At 35.1% G+C, this 11,490-nt stretch overlaps 1 protein-coding gene across 2 annotated transcripts; it reads left to right on the plus strand.

Moving 5' to 3' along the window:
- Positions 1–12: 12 nt before the first annotated feature.
- On the plus strand, positions 13–10,835 carry fam161b (FAM161 centrosomal protein B). Of its 2 annotated transcripts, none has more exons than XM_038291528.1 (9): positions 13–161; positions 2,048–2,263; positions 2,350–2,837; positions 5,106–5,422; positions 6,912–7,030; positions 7,623–7,790; positions 7,886–7,985; positions 8,063–8,220; positions 8,462–10,835. In XM_038291528.1, exons 2-9 carry the CDS (start codon positions 2,067–2,069, stop codon positions 8,541–8,543), a joined length of 1,629 nt encoding a protein of 542 aa, XP_038147456.1. In that variant the 5' UTR covers positions 13–161; positions 2,048–2,066; the 3' UTR covers positions 8,544–10,835. The 2 variants fall into 2 exon arrangements, with proteins under 2 accessions (XP_038147456.1, XP_038147455.1); XM_038291527.1 differs by having other exon boundaries at positions 2,060–2,263.
- Positions 10,836–11,490: the final 655 nt, after the last annotated feature.

Below are 11,490 nucleotides of genomic sequence, written 5' to 3' on the forward strand. Positions count from 1 at the left end.
GGGGCGTCTCTCCGCACACAACGCTCATGCTTTCCAAACATGCGTTTGGTTTGCTTGTAGCAAGTTAAAAATAGCTTTATTTCATAACCTAACCGATAGACAGTTGTAGAATACCTTCATGAAGTTATAATACGCCCGCGACAGCGATAAAGTACTTCCAGGTTGGTAGCTCATTGCTAGTTTTTGAGTTTTTATTTTACCCGTTTATGATGCATTGGAGCGCCTAATTTTTTTTGTGTGTGTAAATAACAAAGGAACGTAAATTTGCTGGCGTAGCCTGAAATATGTGTCCCACTTTACTGAGAGCGCTGATGCGTTGTTGCCATGGTAGCATAAACAGAAATAGCGCCGCGCGCTGGACTTTTTGAGAGTTGGCTTTGAATAATTGACACATGCAACTTATATGAATTAACATATTATATTTGATCAGAGCTTCTGGGAAGAAAACATAACCAAAACAATTTACCAATATCAAGTAAATATCAATTAATATATCAAATGAGAAAAAAATAGATTATATCTCTTTTAAAAGTAGATGCTCTCAACTCTTTGTTTTGTAACCAAAAACGTATTTTACTGGGTTGATAGTGATAGCACGTGCTATAGCACTTTATTTTTTTGGCCAAAAAGTAATATTTAAATCGTATCTAATCAGAGCACCTTCTCTAATGTTTATCACATCCTGACAAAATGAAAGGTGTTGGTTTCTTCCAGTAATACCTTCTTGCCCTTATACCAATAAGCTGAAGGGAATAAGCCTTTCTCTCTTTTTTTAGATGTTTGATTTCTAGCTACTCCAAAAATATAATTTTTTTATTAATTGCACCATCCTTCAAACACATTTGATTCTTACCTGTCTGGTGGCTCCTTTGTAAAAAGGGTATGTTATTTATAGAAAGATTTTATTGACTAATTTGTCATCTTCGAAAGGCATTTGGTTGAGATTAGTAGTAATTACAAATCATGAAACTGATGTTTACATTTCCTAATTATGTAGACCAGCGATGTTTTCCAGGCCAAGGACCCCCAAACTAATAGCGAGATGGAGCAGGGACCCCCTAATTATATATATTGTAGAACGTGTGTTAATGAATATGTTCTATCAAACTGGTCCTATAGTCAGTCTATTACAGATGGAGTAATGTAACGAAAGCAATTTCGCCCGGGGACTATTAAAGTATTTCTGATTCTGATTCCTGGTTGATGGGACAGGTGTTGTGAATGAAACGGTGCCCGGCTTGAAAGAGCTCCTGTGATGCATTGAAGACAAAGACATCTTCTACCTCCATTTATCTGTTTACTACAGTGTGTTCAATTCATGTTAATGTGGATTTAAAGCCATTTCAATTAGTGGAAAAAATTGCAGGGGGGGAATGTAAAACAAAGTCTAATCAATCAAAACTTTCACGACCCCCATACAGTACCTCCGTGGACCCCCTGTTGAAGACCTCTGATAAAGATCATTAGTTTTTTATACTATAATTGTATTAATGCAAACCTTTTTATACATTCATACAGACTGGTTGGCACATCGGTGTTATGCCCACAAGATTCCTCCAAATGTTGGTAGACAGGAGCTGGAATCAAACCCATAACTTTCTGATTACATGATGGCTACTCGTTAAACTGAGCTGCAGTCACGCTTACAAGTTTACATTCTGCTCAAACAAACCTCAAGCTTTTCAGAATCTATCGTTAAAAATACCGTAATGCTTCCGTTCTTTCCCTTTACCATCTTTTTAATCTATCTATTAATCTATTAATCTATTAATCTATTAAATACAATCCCAATAAAACACTTTGATGTTTTAATATTGAAGAAGGGGGAAATTGTGTACAGGGCATGAATACTTTCAAAAATTTAACGCCATCAAAGTTCGATGATCGCCTTGAGTTAAAAGTCAAATCTGACAGTTTAAGGTATGAGCGAATGATAGCTGCGCATCCCTGCTTATTGCCAGTCTATGTATTTTTATATTCCTTAACATTTTCATTAAATCTCTATATTTTCAGTTATTCAACTTTTATTACTTTGTTTTCTTTTTGGTTTCTTTTTCAGGACAAAAATGTCAGTATGTGACAATTTGCTAGAGGAAAGACTTCGATCCGAGCTGGTGCTTAAGGCTAACCTAAAGACATTGAGAAAGACCCTTGAGCAGCAGCTGCAGGAGATGAAGAGGAGACAGACAGAGGAGCTCGATAAAAGGATTCATTGGAACACTCTGTTATTAACAGATACAAATCTAAATGATGACATCGAAAGGTAAGTGTATGTGAAACACACTTGGTTATTTTGTTGAAAATGATAGTTTAAGGAATAAATAATGTTTTATTTCTAATGTCTTTCAGATTTGCAGGAAGGAGGTCCACCCTTGTGTCTGCTCTGAAGTCAGAAAAGGAGGCCTCCCTCCATGGAAAACAGAGGCCTAATATGTCTTCTATCTCTGTGCTACCTTCATCAAATCCCAAGCACTGTTATGTCAGCACTCAGCAGTGTGAAAGGTGCTATTTATCTAAAACAACACAACAGAAGAGAGATGAGGAGGCTGAGTCCGAATGCAAGAAGAAGTTCAGCGCTGCTCCCGTCCCCACCTGTGTCATTCAGCCCATCTACCAGGAGATGATGGAGCTCAGAGAGAAAGAGAGGAAAGAGGGCCATGAGCAGAGAAAGGAGTTCCTGCTCTCCATTCAGAAACCTTTTAGCTTTGAGCAGAGGGACAAGAAAACAAGGGAGAAGGTGCCAGCAATATTAAACCAGGTTTCTGAGGATCCAAAAAACAGCATTAGTGTTAAGAAAACTTCTCATAAAATTATTAAGGATTCAAGACAGCAGAAAGGTGGGTTTTTCTTTATTTTCCTGTCATAATTTGGTTTTCTGACACATACTGTTAAACAATGAGAAAAGACATGAAAACATCCTCAGCATGAATATTAAAAATTCTATATTCTAATGTGTCAAATCTAAAGAGACCATGCAAACATGATCTCTGGTTACATTAAGCTTTTTTTTTGTTGTTGAAAAGATCCACCCGAAGATATATACTGCCAGTAAAATAAATAGAAATTTCCAAAAGTAAAAATAAATACATATTATAAACATGAAAATCCTGATTGTCCCTCGGATAACCGTTTATGTAACTTTACAATTACAAAATATTGTTTTTACAAAATGTTCTGCAGTAAATCCACATTTTTCTTTCATTTCTCCCTGATACCCTCTGTACGGAAGAGGATTAGGGCCACTGAAAAAAAATTAAAATAACTGATTTTTTAATTTTATTTCAGTTTAATATGGGAAAAAAGTCAGAATTTTTCTCAGAATTCTGACTTTAATCTCAGATTGAGATTAAAGTCAGAATTCTGAGGAAAAAAGTCAGAATTCTGAGATAAAAGTCAGAATTCTGAGTTTAAAGTCAGAATTCTAAGAAAAAAGACAAAATTCTGAGATTAAAGTCAGAATTCTGACTTTTTCCCCCATGTTAAACTGAAATTAAATTTCAAAATCAGTGAACTTTTTTTTTTCAGTGGCCCTAATCCTCTTCTGTATCTTTGTGACTTTTTGCCTTTTGTAGATTTTAACATGGGTTAATATCAGGTGAGGGCTGGTCTAATAGGAATACATGTTTATTAATGGAAACTTCAAATGCCTAAGCCTACAAATGTTGCATTTACCTACAACTCTGCTTTTATAAATATTACCAGAACTGATGTCGATGACAATATCTCCAATATACCATGCGGCCCTAGTTCTCATCTCAAACTCAACACTGTTTTAAAATAACTGTAAGCAAGTTACTACCAATTTATCTGACAAGCAGCCAGGTACTCGAGCAGATTTTAGCGAAAATACCCATCATATTTTTACTAGGGGTGCACCTATTCTCACCGATTCCTGATCTTCAAAAATCCTGACATGCCAATCCCGATTTTTATCGATACAGATTTCTTTTTAATAACCGATACTGTCAGTTGTTGTAAGATCACAAAACCCCTTAAATATTTTAATTTATTTAATATATTAATCAATAGTCATGAAAAGATAAAATAAATCTGAAATTACCGCTGTCAAATATAAACAGAAGTATAGAGCATTGATTTTCAGAGCTTTGCACAGGTAGATAAGATCTGTGGGAAAGGTCAGTTTCACATCTGTTATCAACCTGATCTCACAAAATTAAGGAAATCGAGGCTCATAAATCGGCCGGCGGATCAATCGGTGCACCCAAATATTTACTGCAGATTTTTTTGTTCTCCAGAACACAGACAGTCTCAGGTCCAGTAACTGGCTGCGGTTTAAGGTACCCTGTGTGCGTACAGAGTCAGGAAAAATGACTATCTTGTTTTGGCTCATGGTCTTGGAATGACCTGCAGCTCAAGCCGAAGTTTCTTATTACTTTTTCTAGTTTCCAGCAAAAACTGTCAGACAGGTTAAACACTTCTTAAACCTGTAACATTTGGTCAAAGGAGGATTTTTTTTAAATATTCTATTGTGTTTTATGTTTTATTTCTTTAAGCTTTAGTTTAAATTATTTAACATTACTGTTTTATGGATAATGTTGATGTTAATATAATACCTTGTTTTCACCTTGTACCTTTTGGTTTTTTACTTCCTGGCCAGGACTTCTTGTAAAAGAGATTCCATATCTCAATGGATTTCTTTCCTGGTAAAATAAAAGGTTAAAAAAAATAGAAATAAAATTACTAAACAAGGAGCCAACATTGAATTGCTATATTTCTGTCATTTAAAAAAGTTGATAAAAATAATAATAGAGATGGCATACTATTATAGCAGCAATATAAATAATAAGTGCTTGTCTTTTGTTTTTTAATACCATAATTAGATAATGTTTTACATTTTTATTCAAACATTTTGTGTAATTAAGGAGATAAACCTAAAAAAATAAATAGAAATATAAGTTATTATAAGAGGAAGGATTCCTGTAGTGGCAGGTAACAACAAATTCAGTTTTCTCTTTGGTATTTTATGCACAGTTTTCTACTCAGACTTTGTGTTTTATGCTAAGAATAACAAAATAATTTGTGCAGGACCTCTAATTTACATTTTGTTGAGACATGCAGGTGATGGTGCTTAAATCTCTGTACAGGCCAGCTGGATATTCCCAGAAACATCCAGGAACGAATATTGTCCAAGCAACAGAATCAGACTCAGGCTGGAAGCTGCCTGAAACTTCACAGCGCTGATCACAGCAGAAAAAAAAAGCTGGGTTTCTTGGATGAGAAGCCGACCTTCAAGCCAAAAATCATCCCTCAAGTCCCAGATTTTAAAAGGCTGCACAAGGCGCTGCCAAAGGAAGCACTGGAGAAAAAGCAGGGTCAGGAAGCGACAAAGTGTCAGCCCTTCTTCCTGAGGACATCAGCTCTACCTGCAAGGAAACACATGAAGAGTTCTGAGACATCAAAGGTAAAATGCATTTAAGAAAACAATCCTTTTTTTGACAATGAGAATTAATTTAATAATTTAGATTCATTTTTTTAAAGAATATTATAGAGTGCTTGCTTTAGGCGAATTAAAACAAAATAAATAATATTTTAAAATATGACATCAAACATTGTTTAAAGTCATTTATTTCAGCCTTGAAAGTAGAAAAAAAAAAACTTGTCTTGTAAGGTTTATGTTTAAGAAGAACCAGAAAAGCAAAGGGCTTCTGGACCTTCAAAACACACCAGATGGTTCCATCTTATAGTTTTGCGCCACTTATTTTTTCAATTCTCACACCTTCTCTGCTTGATGGATAGTTTGAAACCAATCCACCCACTATGTTTTCAAGCCATAGCATTTTTCTTTGCATAATAAGTTTGCGACATTCTAGATGATTCCTACCTCCAATTTACTAAATATGGGCTCATGTTTTTCATGAAATTTAATCCTCTTTTTTATTTATTTTGGAAGCAAAAAGTTAAATGCCTAAAAATGAATGAAAAGTTTTAGTTTCTTTAGTTTTTGTTGAATGTTGAGGCGATTCAATCTAAACCCCCCTTACTTATGGGGTTAAAATTAAGCCAAATATATATTTAATTAAAAAAAAGAAGATTTTTGGTTCAAGTGAGTAATACATTTAGACAAAATATGTAGCCATTACTCACTGTCTTTGACATGACAATATTAGACTGTGGAGATATAGAATGTCTTAGCGATTTCCACAAGCTGAAAAATTAGGATGATGACTGCTAGACAGATTTCATTTAACTATAATGTCAATAAAAAACTGCCTTTTATGCCCAATCATTGTGTATTTAGCTGGAGATTTAGTGAAATTCAGCTTTTAGGGGATATGATCATATTAGCACTTTACAAAAATGAGCAAAATTGCACGAAGTGATTAAAATTGAATTGTTGCGATGCACGCCTTTTTACATATTGTGGTTTAATTTTATGATCACTGAGCAATACTGCCTGCTTAGCAAATCCTAGATAAAAACACTAACGTTCTTGCTTAATTTCTTTAAGTAAATTTGTCTTGATTTAACCTAAAAAATCAGTTTAAAAAATATAGAAAACTTACTATAGGCACAGAGGGTATGTTTATAAATACAAAAACCCTTTTTTCCCTTTAAATTCCATCATGGTAACACAGGAATATGTAGTTTTGCTTACAATAGATTATTTTCAAATTTCTGGAAATATTTTTTTGTATTTTTGCATTTGTTTTCTTTTTAATTATTGCTGGAAATGTCTTTCTTGTATGTGTTACTCCAAAGGTGATTAGTTATCATCCTTAAATATTAAGCTAATAGTTTAAGAAACAAATAACTCGGGAAATAAAAACAACAAAGTTATATGCTCTGAGTTCACTGATGCGATAACGATCATTAGTTTTCAACCAGATGGTCTCAGATCCTGGCTGTTTCCAGGTACCAGTAAAGGTTTCCTTCTTACTTTACTTGTGCAGGTATCTAAAATGAATAATCTCAGTAGGAGCAAGTCGCTTGGAGCCCTAACACTGATATCTGCAGACACTCTACCCACGTATATCACAGATGCTGCGAGGCAGCGCTGTGCAGCCATCAGGTGAGATCTATGGACTGGGTTCTTACACAGTTTTATTAACATTTTTTCCTTACTTATTCAAACACAAATTGCTATATTTTTATTGCATTTCGGACACTTGACTTAAATTATGCTCCTTTAAGCTAAAGAGAATAATTATTAGGTGTTATTACTACACATTTCTTATCAACGTTGAAACCTCTATTTTTTCCAACTGGACAAAACTAAATCAGCTTTATTGTGAAATGGGACTCTTGGTCTTAAGAAGACTTTCTTATTCTCCATTTGTTATTTGGTTGAGGAATAAGAAAATCTAGGAAAAAAGCTGTTTTAGTTCTTGCTCTGACATTTAAAGTAGACCCAGTTTTAAAACAATAACTCTGCCTGTACCACTTTTATTCAAACCAAAAATACTCAAATTAGAAACTGTGTCCTTTAGAAAATGTAAGAAATATATAAAATTAGAATCTTGTTGTCCATGATTAAACCAAATTTTAGGCTTTCCAGAGTTTTCATGACTCTGTAGTAAAGCTGTGTTAGCCAGTACATCTGTTATCTAGTAGCTAAAAAGAGGAATAAATGATATCTTATTTATTCTTCTTTATCAATTTAGAAAATCAATAGAGATGAAGGAAAGTAAAAATCAAGAGAGTACAGAGTGGTTAAAGAGCTACCAGATGAGATCCCAAGCAATGAAGAAGACTGTCGTTCTTCATGCAAAGTTGCTGGATCCCCACAGCAGCCTGAAAGACGTATGTAATGAAAATCTACAGCGCCATCGGTGAGTTCTGCAGCTATCAACTTCTGCATCAAACATTACAGCTGCCATGCTTCCCTGGAGCAGAATTTCAAACTTGTATCTTTTCTCACTTGAAGGGAAGCTGATCGACAAAGAATGAGAGATTATATAAGAGAATTACAAGACATGAAAGCCCGAGTTAGTGAGAGACCTTATTTGTTTGAACAAGTGAAACAGGTAAGTTTCTTACACTTTAAAACAAAGTAAAAATGATGTGCTTGCTCTGTATTGTAAAAATATTTTTGTTATGGCAGAAAAATGCAAAGGTCCATGCAGAGCAGACATACAAAGGAAAGCTGCAGAAAGCCGGTATAAAAGAGCAGTTTGTTGAAGAAACTGGAAAATCGTTCATACTAGATGATGCTGACACCGATACAGTTAGCCACGGTTCTGAAGAGGAAACCCAAAACAGGTACAGAGATTTTCCTGCAAGCTTTGTTTCTGCTTTGTGAAGTTCAACTGCATCCGGTAAAAATATGAATAACACCGCTGCCTGAGAGCCAAGGACTTTATGTGGTTTGGTCATATTATATTACATAATTTTCTGAGCTCTCCCTGCAGTCGGCAAAGAACAGAGAAAAAGCACCAGAGCCAAGTAAAAGTTCGACGTAATTACAATATAGGCATTTTCTAACCCAAAATGTCTGATTTAGGGAGGAAAATGTAGACGACGGGGAGAAAATTGAAGATGTGGATGAGAAGAGCGTGAAGTCCAAAGGGGAAGAAATGCCATGATGAAAAAGCTTCAGGAAGAGCTGAGTTTTTGTGGTGTCCCAAGTTGAAAAGAACACTGTCTTTAAAAAATGATCTGTGTCACAGTGAACACCGAAGACCTGATTGTTTATGATGCACACCTATAAATTATGAAAATAAAAGTCATGGGGACTTGACACTCCAATCGTTTAAACTGAATATAAATTAAATTTTATTCTACTTTATATGTTATTGAATAACTACTATTTTACAAACATGATTTTTTGATGTTAACACATAGATTAACTGTTTTCTTAGTTCTTTTTTAGGCTTATTTGTTTTATAAAATGACCTAACATAAATATTTGGTCTTTGCTGATCAACCGATTTACTACATTGAAAGTTTAATCCAATTAATTCAGTATAAAGGTCAAATAAACTTAAAAAAACAAACACCTTTCTGGAAGACTCTGCTACCAGCAGATTTATTGGTGACACATCATTCTGTCAGTATTGGGTAGAAAAGGAGCATCTTCTGGGACAGATTTACTATCAAGTGTAATTTAGCATCTGGTTGCAAATCATAAATAGCGCCTGTGGGAGTGCCTATTTCAAAACTGAAGTGATCTGCAAACAAAAACATCAACAGGCCAGTTCAGAAGTGACCAAAGCCAGCTAACAGCAAGGGTAAGAAATAGCACAACACCACAAAAAACAGACCTATTTATAATCAGAAGTCGACAAATACAACAAAGCAGCTTAAATGTGGTTGAAAAATCAAACTTGTTGCTATGTCAAAATAAAGATGTACCTAACTGCATCCTGTTCTATCCAGAGTATCTGTAAACACCGTCAGTGCTAGTGAGAAATGTATATAAGTTCACTGTGTGCATGCATAGAAACATTTGCTGGTACTCTTGTTTATTGAAAGAAAGATTCCTATAACTGTCACTGAGACTTTAGCTCCTCTCAGCAGGTATATAGTTTCCCTTCTCATGAGCCAATTGCTGTGGTTGTCTCAGGTTTGAAGGCTGCCTTTTCCTGATGACCTTTTTCAGCTCTTTCCAAAGATGCTCAATGGATTAAAGTCAAGGCTCATAGAAGGCCACTTTAGAATAGTCCTCTTAGCCATTCTTGGCGGGTTTTATTTGTCTGTTTTGGGTCAACTTCCTGTTGCAAGCCCATGACCTGTGACTGAGACCAAGCTACATGCTTCACACCAGGGACAATGTTCTTTCCTTGATATGCTTCCTTTTCTGTCCCTTGGCAAAATGTTCCATCTTTTCTCATCGGCCCATAGGATGTTCTCTGAGTAGCTTTGTGTATAAGGAAGCTTATCTTCCTTATACAAACTCCACATTTAAGCAATACTTATTAATTTCAATAAGCCTGAGGTCTGGGCCAGTCCTAAAGATTGACTTTAGCTTTTCCAAAACTCTGCTTGGAATCATTATCCTGTTAGAACCCCCGCTGTTGAATCAAGTTGAAGTTTTTTTTTTAAATAATTGAACTTTATTGTTCTCATATTGGAGAAATTTATCTTTGCATTTTACACATCCACTTGGGGAGCACTGGGCTTCCACTGTGTGGCGCCTGGGTAGCAGTGTGGGGTTAAGGGTCTTGCTCAGTGACCCAGAGTGGAGGCTGTGGTGAAAGAATCGGGTACTTGCAACCTTTTCAGAGCATAAGCACAGTGCTCTAACCACTAGACAAACACTCCCCCCACCTGAAGATTGGGGAATGTTAAATAATTTTGAGGTGGTTCTCCAGCTGTATTAATACACATACTTAAAAAAATGCACCTAAACTCAAAGCAGACACATTACATCATATTACCACCACCATGCTTGACTGTTGGTGATCTCTGCTTGGCTATATCAAGCATATTTTTGTCATTAGCTAAATCCTGGTTAACTTCAAACATAAAATGTTTCTCAAGAAATAATTTTGTTCATCTGTGTCAATGCAAGTCTTACGTGAATTTTAAAGTGTGCATTCCAGGGTAGGGGCTTCTGTTTCAATTAGCCCCCTCTCTGTTTGTGTTAATATTAATCCTGTTACACTGAGGAACCATAATAGAGTGAATGAAATGCTGATACAGTGGCTGTTCCTAAGGAACTAATTTCCAAGTTCATGCAGATAGTTTTGGTTGGATTGTTGAAACTTTTTCTTTGTTGGGTGTTCACCAGAATAATGATAGCACATGTGATAACATTATTTTATGACATGGCCCTAATCTCAGCCCTACTGCACTGCAAAAATGATCTAGAAATAAGTAAAAAATTCTTAAATTAAGTGCATTTACCCTTTATTTGAGTGGGTAAATGCGACGATTTGCCAATGAAATTAGTATCTTTGCTTTTAAAATAAGATAATTCGATAATATGAACTTGAAATAAGACAATGCAGTTGTTTTTTTCTTATTTTAGTCTTTCATATAAAGTGTCTCACTTTCGTCCTCAATTGGAGAAAAAAAATGCACTTATTTTAAGTAAAAATTACCTAATTAGATTTCCATTTTCTGCAGTGAGAATTTTTGACTACAAAAACTGTCTTTTTTCTCTGCAACTTTTTAATATTTGAATACCAGTGGTCCATTCATATATTGGAGTCTATAAGTTTAATTTGAACATGCATGGAGCTCAATAAATGTTCACTTCTGCAACAAATTATGTTTTTGAAGGACTCATTGAAGGTGTTAATTACAACCTCAAAGCCGAAAAAGGAATGCATGAAAAGGATCATTAGAAGTCACTGATATTGTTCATGTTATTAATTTGTTTTCTAAAGATGTATAGCCTAAGAGCATTGTGTGGAGCTATAATAAAGAAAAGATCGCTTCTCGATCTGTTTCCAAAAAGCTGCAAAGGATTTTTTCCCCCTCCTGTTTGTTAAAACTTTTTTTTAAAGAGAAGAAACATGGTTTTGAGCATTATTGTACATGGAAAAATCCAAACCGCTCACTCTAAACATGTGGAACGTAAAAGGC

Source organism: Cyprinodon tularosa, unplaced genomic scaffold (assembly GCF_016077235.1).
Source record: "Cyprinodon tularosa strain WSP-4 unplaced genomic scaffold, ASM1607723v1 ctg3, whole genome shotgun sequence".
Classification (NCBI taxonomy): Eukaryota; Metazoa; Chordata; class Actinopteri; order Cyprinodontiformes; family Cyprinodontidae; genus Cyprinodon; species Cyprinodon tularosa.

Excerpts from the sequence above, each read along its gene's own strand:
- fam161b (XM_038291528.1), top strand. The coding sequence starts at position 2,067 with ATGTCAGTATGTGACAATTTGCTAGAGGAAAGACTTCGATCCGAGCTG. Across the intron at positions 2,264-2,349 it reads CTAAATGATGACATCGAAAG|ATTTGCAGGAAGGAGGTCCA; the intron begins GTAAGTGTATGT and ends AATGTCTTTCAG. Across the intron at positions 7,031-7,622 it reads CAGCGCTGTGCAGCCATCAG|AAAATCAATAGAGATGAAGG; the intron begins GTGAGATCTATG and ends TTATCAATTTAG.